The sequence below is a fragment of the Rhinichthys klamathensis genome, unplaced genomic scaffold (assembly GCF_029890125.1).
Source record: "Rhinichthys klamathensis goyatoka isolate OS25496 unplaced genomic scaffold, OSU_Roscu_1.1 h1tg000148l_1, whole genome shotgun sequence".
NCBI lineage: Eukaryota > Metazoa > Chordata > Actinopteri > Cypriniformes > Leuciscidae > Rhinichthys > Rhinichthys klamathensis.
In genome coordinates, this window is record NW_026606683.1 from 20,383 (window position 1) to 35,044 (window position 14,662).

Below are 14,662 nucleotides of genomic sequence, written 5' to 3' on the forward strand. Positions count from 1 at the left end.
CATAGCTGATGTTCATAATGATTTCCATTACACGGGAGTAGGTGTTAGAAAACCATAATCTCACAACTCTCCGCAACCCAAACTCTCCGCAACCCAACCGCAACCATACGGACCGACCCGTTTGTCTATAAGGCTGTCGAGCCCCACTGGTGCGTTAAGCAGTTTCAGTGGCAAACGGTTCCGTATGGCATAGCAGAGGACTAAAAGGTAAGCATTATGTGAATGCTTGACTAAAGAGACACGTCTTTAGTCTAGTTTTAAACTGTGTCAGCGAGTCAGAGCATCGGACCGTATCGGGAAGGCTATTCCAGAGTTTTGGAGCTAAATGCGAGAATGCCCTCCCTCCTTTCGTGGACTTCGATATCCTAGGAATGACCAGAAGCCTTGAATTTAGTGATCTTAGAGAACGCGGTGGATTGTAGGGCGAAAGAAGGTCCGTTAAGTACATAGGAGCTAAACCATTAAGGGCTTTATAGGTCAGTAGTAGTACTTTGTAATTGATACGGAACTTAATAGGTAACCAGTGCAGAGATGATAAAATCGGTGTTATATGATCATATTTTCTTGATCTAGTAAGAACTCTAGCGGCTGCATTTTGCACTAACTGTAGCTTGTTTATTGAGGATGCAGGACAACCAGCTAATAAAGCATTACAGTAATCTAGTCTCGAGGTCATGAATGCATGAACTAACTTTTCTGCATCAGAAACAGATAGCATGTTACGTAATTTAGCAATGTTTCTAAGGTGGAAAAAGGCTGTTCTTGTAACAGATGAAATATGATTTTCGAAAGACAAGTTGCGGTCTAGTATAACACCCAGGTCTTTTACTGTAGTGGAAAAAGTAACAGGGCATCCTTCTATATTAAAGTCGTATTGTAAGAGGTTTTGTGTGTAGTTTTTTGGACCAATAAGTAATACCTCCGTTTTATCTGAATTTAATAGCAGGAAATTACGCGTCATCCAGCATTTTATATCTTTGAGACATTCTGTCAATTTAGATGAGGTAATGTTTTCATCTGGTCGTGATGAAATATATAATTGAGTGTCGTCTGCATAACAGTGGAAATTAATTCCATGTTTTCTTATAATATTACCAAGTGGCAGCATATATATTGAGAATAGCAGAGGGCCTAGCACCGATCCTTGCGGTACTCCGTAGTCTACTGACGTTAACTTTGATTTTCCCCCGTGTAAAGAGACAAAATGATAACGGTCAGATAAGTACGATCTAAACCAGCTTAATGCCTGTCCCTGAACACCAGTGTAGTTTTGTAGTCGATCCAAGAGTATTTTATGATCTATAGTGTCGAACGCGGCGCTAAGATCAAGTAGGACTAGTATTGAGATACAGCCTTGGTCAGAAGCTAAGAGTAGATCATTTGTAATTTTAACTAGCGCAGTTTCTGTACTATGATGCGGTCTGAATCCTGACTGGAATTTTTCATAGATATCATTTTCTTGCAAAAAAGAGCACAGTTGAGCAGATACAACTTTTTCTAGTATTTTGGACATAAATGGAAGATTTGAAATGGGTCTGTAATTTGCTAGGTTATTTGGATCTAGTTGCGGTTTCTTAATGAGAGGTTTTATTACTGCCAACTTGAATATTCTTGGAACATGACCTAAGAATAAAGACGAGTTAATAATATTAAGAAGAGGCTCTTCCACTACAGGTAACACTTCTTTCAGTAGTTTAGTGGGTATTGGATCTAATGATCATGTTGTTGGTTTAGATGCAATAATAAGTTTATTTAGCGCTTCCTGTCCTATGTTACATGTGTGTCCTGTGTTTCCCCCGTTCTTTGTGTATTTGGTTCAGTCCTGTTTCCAGTTTCCCGCTCCTCGTTAGTGTTTAGTTTATTCACCTGTGTCTAGTTAATTTGCCCCAGCTGTGTCTTGTTCCCATGATCCGTTCTCTGTGTATGTAAACCCTGTGTTCTCCCTCACTCCTGGTCGGTTCTCGTTTATGTAACGTTTGTGTATGGTGTGTTGCTGTTTCCCGTGATCCTTGTTTTGTTTGAGTAAATTATATTTGAATTGGACCTGTTGACTGCTGCCTCTTCCTCTGCCTGCACCACACCCGTAACAGAAGAACCGACCAAGAAAAAGAAAAGAGAATGGATTTTGCAGCAGTAGAGATTCTGCTTCTCTCCCAGGAGGATCTGTCCCTCGAGGCCCACACACTGAGGTATTTGAACTTAGTACCATATGTTCATTATGATGACACCAGCCTCAGTGTGTTCTTCCGGGCAGGTCTCAATGCTGAGACCAAGGCACGCCTGCCCGGAGATGGGCCTCGGGGGAACTTTGTGAAGTATGTGCAGTGGGTGTTGAAGCATAATCGTGAGTCTCATCCTGCTGAGACTTGTTCACCGCTGGTCCCGTCCAGCATAGATCCAGAGCTTCCACCACTGATCCCGTCCAGCCCAGAGCAGCCTTCGCCGCTGGTTCCATCCAGCACCAGGCCCTCTACACCGCTGGTTCCGTCCAGCACCAAGCCCTCTTCGCTGCTGGTTCCGTCCAGCACCAAGCCCTCTTCGCTGCTGGTTCCGTCCAGCACCAGGCCCTCTTCACCGCTGGTTCTGTCCAGCACCAAGCCCTCTTCACCGCTGGTTCTGTCCAGCACCAAGCCCTCTTCGCTGCTGGTTCCGTCCAGCCCAGCCAAGCCCTCACCGCTGGTTCCATCCAGCCCAGCCAAGCCTGCACCACTGGTTCCGTCCAGTCCAGCCGACCTTTCACCACTGGTTCCGTCCAGTCCAGCCAAACCCTCGCCACTGGTTCCGTCCAGTCCAGCCAAGCCCTCGCCGCTGGTTCCGTCCAGCCCAGCCAATCCCTCGCCGCTGGTTCCGTCCAGCCCAGCCAAGCCTGCACCGCTGGTTCTGTCCAGCCAATCCGAGCCAGAGCCCGCTGATCCTGCGCCGGAGCCCGCTGATCCTGCGCTGGAGCCCATTCATGCTGCACTTGAGTCTGCTCTGGAAGACACAGCGCTCATTGTGGTGTCCGTGGCTGTTTTGTGTGTGTGGGCAGCACACACATCAACTACAGCCCATGAACCCAGCCCAGAGCTTCCCTGCAGCCCTGCAGACCCTGAGCCCGTCGCCTGCCCGCCAGAGCCTGAGCCCGTCGCCTGCCCGCCAGAGCCTGAGCCCGTCGCCTGCCCGCCAGAGCCTGAGCTTCAAGCCAGCCCTACAGAGCCTTCTCTACTGGTCCCATCCAGCCCTCCCAAGCCTGACCTGATCCACGTCCCGTCTGCCCACCCAGAGACTGTCCACGTCCCAGAGCCTGTCCCAGAGCCTGTGATTCCCCCCAAGAAAGTTTTGGGGGGGGGATATAGGCCACCTGAAGGTGCGTCTCCACCATGGCCACCTGAAGTGGCCTCTCCACCCTGGCCACCTGAAGTGGCCTCTCCACCCTGGCCACCTGAAGTGGCCTCTCCACCCTGGCCACCTGAAGTGGCCTCTCCACCCTGGCCACCTGAAGTGGCCTCTCCACCCTGGCCACCTGAAGTGGCCTCTCCACCCTGGCCACCTGAAGTGGCCTCTCCACCCTGGCCACCTGAAGTGGCCTCTCCACCCTGGCCGCCCGAGGGAAAGTCTCCACCCTGGCCGCCCGAGGGAAAGTCTCCGCCCTGGCCGCCCGAGGGAAAGTCTCCGCCCTGGCCGCCCGAGGGAAAGTCTCCGCCCTGGCCGCCCGAGGGAAAGTCTCCGCCCTGGCCGCCCGAGGGAAAGTCTCCGCCCTGGCCTCCTGCACATCCTGCTCCGCCCTGGCCTCCTGCACATCCTGCTCCGCCCTGGCCTCCTGCACGTCCTGCTCCGCCCTGGAGGCTTCCTGCTCAGGGTAGGCCACGCCCTCGTCAGCCTCCAGGGCGCCCGCCCCCCCACCCCTTTTGAAGTTATACGGCGCGAGGACGCGCCTTTTTGGAGGGGGCGTTATGTTACATGTGTGTCCTGTGTTTCCCCCGTTCTTTGTGTATTTGGTTCAGTCCTGTTTCCAGTTTCCCGCTCCTCGTTAGTGTTTAGTTTATTCACCTGTGTCTAGTTAATTTGCCCCAGCTGTGTCTTGTTCCCATGATCCGTTCTCTGTGTATGTAAACCCTGTGTTCTCCCTCACTCCTGGTCGGTTCTCGTTTATGTAACGTTTGTGTATGGTGTGTTGCTGTTTCCCGTGATCCTTGTTTTGTTTGAGTAAATTATATTTGAATTGGACCTGTTGACTGCTGCCTCTTCCTCTGCCTGCACCACACCCGTAACATCCTATCGTTGCAAAGCGGTGTAGTTGTTCTTGAGGGACAATAATTGAGGCTGAATCATAAGAGACCATAGAGGATTGTACATTTATAATTGTGTTTCGAATGCTTTCTATTTTCTCATTGAAATAATTCATAAAATCATTACTACTAAACTGTAACGGTATATTTTGCTCTGGTGATGTCTGTTTATTTGTTAGTCTAGCCACGGTGTTAAATAAGAACCTTGGATTATTTTGGTTATTTTCTATTAGTTTGCGGAGGTGCTCAGCCCTGGCTGTTTTTAGAGCCTTTTTATAACGTGACATACTGTCTTTCCACGCGATTCTAAAGACCTCTAAATTAGTTTGTTTCCATTTACGCTCTAGGTTACGAGTTTCTCTCTTGATATCATGCGTAACACTGTTGTACCATGGTGCTTTAGTTTTCTCTTTAACCTTTTTTAATCTAATTGGTGCAACAATATCTAATGTACTAGTGAAAATGGTGCTCAAACTGCTAGTCATTTCCTCTAGTTCATCTGTTTGTTTGGGTTCACTGAGCAGCTGAGATAGATCAGGTAAGCTATTTGAGAATCTATCTATAGTGGTTGGAAGGATTGTTCTGCCTGGTCTATAACGTGGCGCAACATGACATATTTCAGCAGTACGTATTATGCACGTTACCATGTAATGATCAGTGACATCATCACTTTGCGGTATAATATCTATATCAGTTGGATTGGTTCCATATGATATAATTAAATCTAGTGTATGATTTAGACGATGAGTGGGACCACGGACGTTTTGCTTGACCCCAAAGGAGTTTAATAAATCTGTAAACGCAGCCCCTAACGCATCATTTTTGTTGTCTACGTGTATGTTAAAATCTCCAACAATTATTGCTTTATCGACATTGACCAATAGATCCGAGAGAAAGTCTGCAAACTCTTTTAGAAATTCAGCATATGGCCCTGGAGGTCTATATACAGTAGCCAAGGCTAGAGATAATATGGATTTCTTTCTTACATCTAAGAGCGTAACATTTAGCATAAGTACTTCAAACGAATTAAATCTGTGACCTGTTTTCTGAGAAATATTAAGAATATCTTTATAGATTGTTGCAACACCGCCGCCACGACCAGTCAGACGGGGCTCATGCTTATAACAGTATCTTGGCGGAGTAGACTCATTTAGACCGAAATACTCATTTGGTTTAAGCCAGGTTTCAGTAAGGCAAAGTATATCGAAATTATTATCTGTGACCATTTCATTTACAATAACCGCTTTAGGTGTGAGCGATCTAATGTTAAGAAGACCTAGCTTTAGAAATTCTTTTTGTTCACTGATATTTAGATTTTCTGGTTTAATTACAATAAGATTTTTGCTAGATCCTGCACTAGATTTATTGTTTGGCTTCACTAAACGAGGAATAGACACAGTTTCTATATAATGTTCTTCACTACGTATATCAATTAAGTTTGGACAGCAAAGACTGTGATTTGGATTTTGACTTATTAGTCATCTGGTGCGTAACGTCTTGGAGATATTATCCGACAGAACAGCCGCTCCGGCTCTGCTGGGGTGCAGGCCATCAGCACGGTACAGCCTGGGTCGCTCCCAAAACAGATTCCAATTATTTACAAAGAGCAGTTTCTGTTCATTACACAGTGACATTAACCATTCATTTAGTGCAAATAGTCTACTGAACCTTTCTTGTCCTAGTCGGTACGTGGGAAGCGGTCCAGACACGATGATCGTTGCCTCAGGCGCTGTGTTGCGTACCGCCTCGATCAGGCTCATGTAGTCCTTCTTCAGAACCTCCGTCTGCCGCAGCCTGACGTCGCTCCCTCCCGCATGCAGCACCACAGCTCCGACGCGCTCGTCCCCGGTCAGGATTTCGGGAACCTGTGCAGCGATATCAAGAACACGAGCACCAGGAAAGCAGTGAGAGCGCACCTTACCTTTACCTGAGGTAGCACGGACATGGTAGCACCACATGTTGTTTGGGAGGGTTTCAAGAAAAATCCTCCTCGCTCCTCCAAAAACAAACTCCAGTGAATTCAGTTCTTCAAACGGCCCAGGGTTCTCTGGTCAGATGAAACTAAAAAGAGCTTTTTGGCAGCAAACACGCTAGATGGGTTTGGTGCACACACAAGGATAAAAAGTACCCCATGTGTACAATTTAATATATCGTTGGATCTTTAATGTTGTGGGCATATTTTTCTGCCAGAGGTCCTGGACTTCTTGTTCAGATACATGGCATCGTGGATTCTATCAAATACCAACAGATAAAAAATTTAAACCTGACGGCTTCTGCTAGAAATCTTATAATGGGCCGTGGTTGGATCTTCCATCAGGACAATGATCCAAAACAAACATCAAAATCAACTCAAAAATGTGTCAATGAGCACAAAATGAAGCTTCTGCCATGACCGTCCCAGTTCACTGACCAGGGGTCTCATTTATAAAACTGTGCGTAGGATCCTTACTAAAAGTGTACGTGTGCCCGAAAGCCAAAGATGGCGTACGCCAAAAAATACCGTATTTTCCGCACTATACGGCGCACCGGATTATAAGGCGCACCTTCAATGAATGACCTATTTTAGAACATTTTTCATATATAGGGCGCACCGGATTATAAGGCGCATAAGATACTGCAGTCAAACGTTTGACTAGGTTTGCGTTATGCATCCACTAGATGTCAACAAATGTCAACAAAACAGTCAGATAAAGTCAAACTTTATTAAGCGTTCTGACAACTCCGTTCACTCCCATGGTAACGTTGTTCAAACGTTAAAGGAAAACTCCGGTCAATTTTAACATTTTTTGTACATTTGGAGTGCTGTCAGTACAGATAACAACGACAAAACCCGGTGTTGCCTACACCGTGTTATCCTCTTTTTAAAATTTGCACCCTGTTGACTTAAACGGGACAAGTTTTAAACCTGCTTTTAGCCTCTTAACAACCTTAATGTGTCATTACAAGTGCACAGCCATGTGAGTGAACACGGTGAATCTGACTGCAGTAAATGTGAAAGATATGAATAAAAATGATGTTTATTCAGCCAGCTCACATACCCGTATTTTCTTCCTGGTTTCGGTCGAAGTCCACAGTAGGCGATTGTCGAGTGCGCGCGCTGCGCGCGATCATTGGTAACTAAGCAACAGTGGAGACTGTCAGCTGTCAGCCGATGACGGTACTGTGTGGTGTTCTGAGAATATCAGCTCAAATGGACAGTTCATCCGAATCAGATGTTGAACACACGGAGGAGGTTTGATCGCGCGCGCGAACTCGACAATCAACTACTGTGGACTTCGACCGAAAACAGGAAGTAAATACGGGTATGTGAGCCGGCTGAATAAAGAGATTATTCCTGCCTTCGTGAAAGCTCGGATCACAGGAGACTGATATATCAGCCCAGGCATCCACGATCCATTGGCAGATAGTGGCGTAAGTCGCCCGGCGCTGTCTCCCCGTCTTGGTGAGTTCACCATCCATATATAAGGCGCTCCGCATTATAAGGCGCACTGTCGTTTTTTGAGAAAATTAAAGGCTTTTAAGTGCGCCTTATAGTGCGGAAAATACGGTATTCAGACTTATAAAACCGTTCGTACGCCAGAACCTGCGCAGTATTCACTTTATAAATCCCAGTCAGCGGAAGATTGTTCGCACATGCGTCGTCTCCTCGAAATAACCAAATATGGAGATTACAACGCCTCATTTTACTATGCATATCCTCTTCTGCATATCATTTGCATATGATTATTCATCTACGTGATAACATGTTTAACGGTTTAGTAGCCTACATTTAGTAGCCTATCCTTGCCTTGTTTTTGAATAAATAAATCAAATAGTGTAAAATACATTTCAGAGAAAGTTTTTCTCAATCTTTTCCACTGGCCAAACAGTATTTTTAATGGATTTATATTTTTTATGGAAACAGATAGACCTTGTTGAGCATTATTTGCACGAATCTATTTTCTCAGACAATTTGCCAATAAGCAATTAGCCTATCTCTGTAGTTAAAACATTGAGAAACAGCATGCCAGAGGAAAAGTGTTCAAAAGCATTGCATCCACAACAAATATTTCTATTTAATGAATATAAAAATGTTGTAACTTCTCAGTAATGATTTCATGGAGTTTAAGTGTTTAACTCCATTAGAGAATGGCATATTTAATCTAAATGTTTATATCAGAAGTAAAACATAGTTTAAATCATTCTTCTATTTATTTAAAGTGATATTGTGAACATGCACTGTATTTATGATTAGGACTCATAAAGATAGGCTACAGTATATATGCATCAGTTTCACTGAACGGCCCAACCCGCTCGCTGGCATGGACATTTAGGAAGGGGTGGATGTTTGCTTCAAGTGATAGGCTTGGTGAGTGAAATTATATTTGTATTATTTTTCTGTATATGTATAATTTTCTTTAGATTTTCTGTCTAAAAGTGACCAAAAAGACATTTAACTCCAGCTTACCATCGGTGTCGCCAAACTGCTCCGTCTCCAAAACGTTTGTACGCATGGGTCAGAGTTTGCATGCAGGTGCGCAAATTTTCCCGTCGTTTGTTTTTATAAATCACAACTTATGCGTCGGAAGTGGCGTACGCCTCTTTCAGGGCCTGTTTTGTGCGTATGCAACGGTTATAAATGAGGCCCCTGATGAGTGGAGTGAACTGAAGAGAAGCGCCAGCATGGATCATGGGAATCTGCAGGATCTGGAGGAAGGGTCTCTGATCTCTTGTCAGGTGTTCTCCAAACTCATCCGGCATTATAGGAGAAGACTCAGAGCTGTTATCTTGGCAAAAAGTATTTAATAAAAGGGTGCCAATAATTGTGGCCAACTTGTTTTGGAGAAAAACATTTATTTCATAATGTGATTTCCCCCGCACTTTCAATTCTTTTACTTCAATGAAAGGTTAGATTTTTGCTACTTTTTTGAATGAAAAATCAAAAGGATAAACAATGCAGATTTATTTTTTACAGCCATTTTTGATCATATTTACCAGGGGTGCCATTAATTCTGACCACAACTGTGTGTGTATATATATATATATATATATATATTAGGGCTGGGCAAGTTAACGCGTTATTATCGCGTTAACGCATTTATTAATTAATGCCGACAATTTTTTTATCGCACGTTAACGCAGTTTTTTTATTTTTTTTATTTTGAAAGTCCGTTGCACACTGGCTCTAAATAGGACATAGGCCTAGAGTCAAACCATGGATCACAGGAGGGGTGGGATGTTGGTCAGCCAGCAAATAACCCACCCAAACCAGCTGCAGTGGAGAGGCTTTGGCAGGTGAACAGAAAGGGAGACAGCGCTCCGCGAGTGAATGACAGGCGCTCTATGGATAGTAACCATAGCAACGGCTTCTGTGCGCAACGCAGCTGTAGTCTTTTTAACTTAAATTAAAATTATACATAACTTTACCTGATGTGCCTGCGTGTAGTTTAGCGGGGATGCTCTGTAATGTGAATTCCCTTCTGTTGATGTCCTGATAACTATTTAAATATTGGAAACTCAAACAGCGAGCCGAGGATCAGTCTCTCTTCCAATGATTTGTACTGCGCGTCGTGTACAAAAAGTTATAGACAATCAAAATCCTTTTAGACAATTCAACTTCGGCAACGGGCGGGCGCGTGCGTGAGGCGAGCGCGTGAGGCGAGCATGAGCGCAACAGTTTCACAGAACGCACCCGCTTGTCGCTGCACCTTGTGCTCGACCAATTCACCTCACTCTAAAAGGCTGATACTTCTGTGTCGCTATACACTACGCGTTGGTTGGTTTTACTTCTGCGTCGTTGTCCGCGTTGACGCGCAATTACACATGCAGAGGGAGCATGTGAAACCCGTGGAGCGGTTCTAGCAATCACAGCGCTTGCGGTGCGCGTAGAATTGACGCGTCGTTAAATTTTTGGAGAGGTGCACGTCAGGGTACGACGTAAGTTCGACACAGAAGTATAAATTGGGCTTTACCTCTGTTTAATGCGATCTTAGTGTACGTGCGAAACCATGGCATGACCAAACCTAAGCTACTATCAGAGAAGTAACGTTGGTCGACTTATATCTCATGACCTCTGACATAGACTGTTTCTGCTGCTAAAAGACACCTGTTGATACCTGTTAAGAAAAAAACCAAGAAAACTGGACTCGTTTTAACAAGCTAGATAAAAGGTAATGCCCTGGCAGTGGCAAATAGCTTTGTTTTAATATTTGATTTGATTACATTAATGTTTAAGTTGAGATTTACAATAAATATTTTATTGCTGTGTAAAGGGAATACTGCTGGTAAAAGCACCTTATTTGTTTAAAGTTTTTGCAAACCACATGTTATTACACTTTTGTGTATATAGCAGTACATTTAAATCAAAAGTGAGTAATAGACTACTTTAGAATTCATTATTAAAGTTTGCGCGTAACAATGCGATTAATCGCGATTAATCGCAAGAAAATCATGCGATTAATCGCGATTAAAATTTTTAATCGTTGCCCAGCACTAATATATATATATATATATATATATATATATATATACAGACATATATATTAATTTAATAATATAATGAACAATTTAATATACATATATATGTGTGTGTGTTAATATATATTAAATTACAATTCATTAAGACTGTTGTTGTAATTATATATGTAATGAATTAATTAGTCTATTTTATATATATATATATATATATATATATAAATTATTCATATTGAATTAAATTACAATTGTTATTATTATAAAATATTTTATATACACATACACGTATGTATATATACAGTGTGTGTGTATATATATGTATGTGTGTGCGTGTGTGCATATTAGTGATCTAACATAATTAGCGGCATATACTGTGTGTGTGTATATATATATATATATATATATATATATATATATATATATATATATATATATATAAATATAATTTAAGCATGAAAAAATATGTATATATAAATCGTATTTATATATAAATGTTTTAATTATTTAAAACTTTTCTTTATAGTTTTTGTCATGTCCTGTTCACCCAAAACACTGCAACTCTCCTTTAGGATTTCCTCATGGAGACGTTTATCATGTTTAAGGATCTCATTGGAAAGAATGTCTATCCTGCTGACTGGGTCATAATGAACATGATGCAGAATAAGTAAGTAGATGTGCTTCATGCATGCTGTTTGCTAACAAATCTTCCCTATAATATGTTTCTTCATCGGCAAAACCTGTTTCTGTTGGTCAGATCCTTTAATCGCCAGACTGTGTGATCTCTACCTGCACTTCATACTGTCACTCGTGTGTGTATATTGCAAATGTTCCAGCTAACTGTGTCAGGATGATAGTTTTTGATAAGATTGGTTGGATATCAAAATGTGTTGTCTTGCTTTCTAAAGACAGCCTGTTTGTTTGAGATAAGACTGTGGGGTTTTGTGCGTTTGGAAACTTTTTGTCTGCCCTGTTTGAGGACTTTCTGGTTTCCAGTGAGGTTTCATGTTAAACTAGTTGAAATGCAGTTCATTCATTTAGCTCTGATTCAGTAAATCTTCTTTCCCCCCCCACATAGTTTTGAGTCAATCTTCTGTGCAAATTTTCTTTTTTCAATTTTGCGCTGGAGGAACATCAGAAATGTGCAGTCGTGTACGCGTGCAGCTTAGAGGGAGCATCTCTTACATTAGCTCTCTCTCTCCCTCCAACACACGCTGCTGTTGCTTAGAAACAGCAGTCAGAAATGGCCAAGAATGTGTTTGTGAATATTTTTTCCCCATCAGTGCAGCATCAGTTAGTGTGTGTGTCAGGCATATAGTGTTTCTGTGTGCACCTGTGTGTATTCACTCTGTTCTCGCTCTATCAGAAGTGTGGCGGCTGCTGAAATGAAAGATATGAATTATGAATCTTGGTGTGTGTGTGTCTCTCTTTCTCTCTGTTGTTGTGTATTGTTTTATTCATGCCTCTCTTTTCAACTCCTCTGCCAAACCGCGTCCAGCGTGACTGTGAAGATGAAGGTTTAGTGTGTTTTCACAGCCAGCAGGAAGTCACACCTGAGTTTCCTGTCGCAGACTTGGATAGTTTTCCGAGCATCCCTGAACCTTCTTGTTTGTCAGTATAATTGGCGTTTTTTGCTGAGGCAAGCATGAGTTCTTAATATTGATCATACTTATTCTTATACTAACTATTTTTGGGGCTTAGCTTACACTTACAAACTTTTCATGATGCTTCAACAGTGAGGACAGATGTGCTGTTACTTTACTAAGTGATCAGACCATTTTTTTTGTACTGTGGCTGAAGAAACGGGGGAAAAATCCTTGCATTGTTGGAGGGACCCAAGTCATATCAAGAGACTAGAGTATCACTGGCCCTGTTGACACCTGGTATTAATATTTGGTTGATAGGATCACAAGTAGATGAACATTCACATTTACACCTGGTGTTTTAATCCGTCTCTTTTGTCCACTTTCAACCACTTCTGTCCTGATTTCTTCGAGGGGAGGGTCTATGGGTGGGTAAGTGAATGTTTTTTTTAGATCTTTCAATCTGAGGGACAAAATAAGCTCGTGCAATTGAAAGGAGATGACAGAAAAACACGTGAAGAGCAGCAGATTCCGTTTCTCCCCTGATATCTGCACAAGACCACGCCGATCACTGAGTGTGTGTTAGAAATCAGCAATGGTGTTAGAACATTATGCTTGGTATGTTTTTCATCTTCAAACCAAACTTGTGTCTTCAGCCGTCAAAGTTTAAATCCTGTCTGTCTAGCTCTCTTCCCGTGATGTTTACGAATGAGTTCAGTATGCGGAGAGAAAACAGTCTTTTGTGCTATTCGAATGCATTCGGCCTCATGAGCGTTTAGAAAGCAATCCGGTCAACTGTGTTTTTCGACCATAGATATCCATAATAAAGGCTAGATGTCTCGTCCGTGCTGCTGACTAATGGAGGTCGACGTCCGCACCTGGCGGCCATCTTGTCACAGGCAGCTCGCTCACTCGTAACATTGTGTTTTAATGGTGCATGTACTTTTTAAATAACCATAACTTGCTCATTCAATTTTCTACCGATTTTCAAATGGTTTGGTTTGTTATAAACATCAGAGATGTAGTTATGACACTGCATACTTATGAATAATAAGTGTATAAATAAATAATCATCCAGAATTCGCCTTTGGCTAAGCCCCGCCCCCCTTAGTTACTGTTGCTACGTCGGACAAACAAACTTCATCTGGGCTCTGGTATCAACATGGCTTATGCTGTGACAGCTCTCCCTGCTGAAATTTTATCAAACTTTTATAAAGCAGCAAATCAAGTGTCCGATAGAAGTAGGCAAAAGCGGCTGCAATATACGTTCGAAGGCTATATTCACGACATACAGGTGAAACGCAAGGAACAACAAGGCATCCAAATAGAGGCAAAAGCATACCGGTCACAGTCAAAAAATGAACCACCGCATATCCTACTAATGGAGACGGAGGCTGGGACTAACAATATCAAGGAGCAACACTGTTCATGCAAAGCTGGGTAGGTCTCTATTCACTTCTATAATCGTTATTACAAAGCAAACGGACTACGCGAGTATAACGTTGTATTTATTAGCAGCGTGTGCTAGACGACACTTGTCAGGATTTGACTTCGGTTTGGGAAGGGAAAAAAACGGACACCCCCTCCAACCTCTCTGGGAAACGCGTATCTGTGTTACAAATGCCCCAGGCACAACGTTTAACCATATTTTTGATAAAACTACGACGGTAATGGCCGGCCGAGACAAAAAATATGAGACGCCTGTGTTAAAGTCAATGGAGCGCTGTGAAAAAGTGTCGGACCACTGTGGGAGCTCGTTCTTGGCTGCGCTGTGATTGGTCAATCTACATTCTAGGGCGTGGCTTAGCCAAAGGCGAATTATAGCCACGTTAATAACGTTTGTAAGAAACCAAACCGTTTGTAAATCCGTCAAGATTTCATCGAGATACGAGTATTTGTGTTCGTGCGGATCACTCATCTTACATCAGGCACCACAGAGCCCGTCAGAAAGCTTGCCTGTGACAAGATGGCCGCCGGTGATGACGATAGAGACTCCGCCGTAAGACATCTAGCCTTTATTGTGGATATCTATGTTTTCGACTACCTGTAAATGGTCGAAAGCGGACAAGCTCAAAACGTTTCACACCCCGTTTACACCTGCATTTAGCGTCGTCCACTTGTGACCCGATCGACCAAAACCCCAGGTGTAAACAGGGCCACAGAGACTTGAGAGTGTTCTTATCACTTGCAACCACCCATAACACCCTAGCGACCACATCGCACATGCAGCCACCCAGAACACTGTGTTAACTTTATAGCATCACTCTATCCTCATGGCGGAGGCTTGTGCACGTGTAAGCACCACTCTCATTTCTCTTGGTCTGTTGTAAATAAAGTAGGCCGGTGCTCTTCAGATGAGTG

At 43.1% G+C, this 14,662-nt stretch overlaps 1 protein-coding gene across 1 annotated transcript in view; it reads left to right on the top strand.

Moving 5' to 3' along the window:
* The window catches only part of LOC130090636 (dedicator of cytokinesis protein 1-like), a 119,381-nt gene that overhangs the window by 12,723 nt on the left and 91,996 nt on the right, over positions 1–14,662 (top strand). The window contains exon 5 of the mRNA XM_056258123.1: positions 11,291–11,385. Coding sequence (XP_056114098.1) covers positions 11,291–11,385 — 95 coding nt within the window. The remainder of the gene's footprint in view (positions 1–11,290; positions 11,386–14,662) is intronic.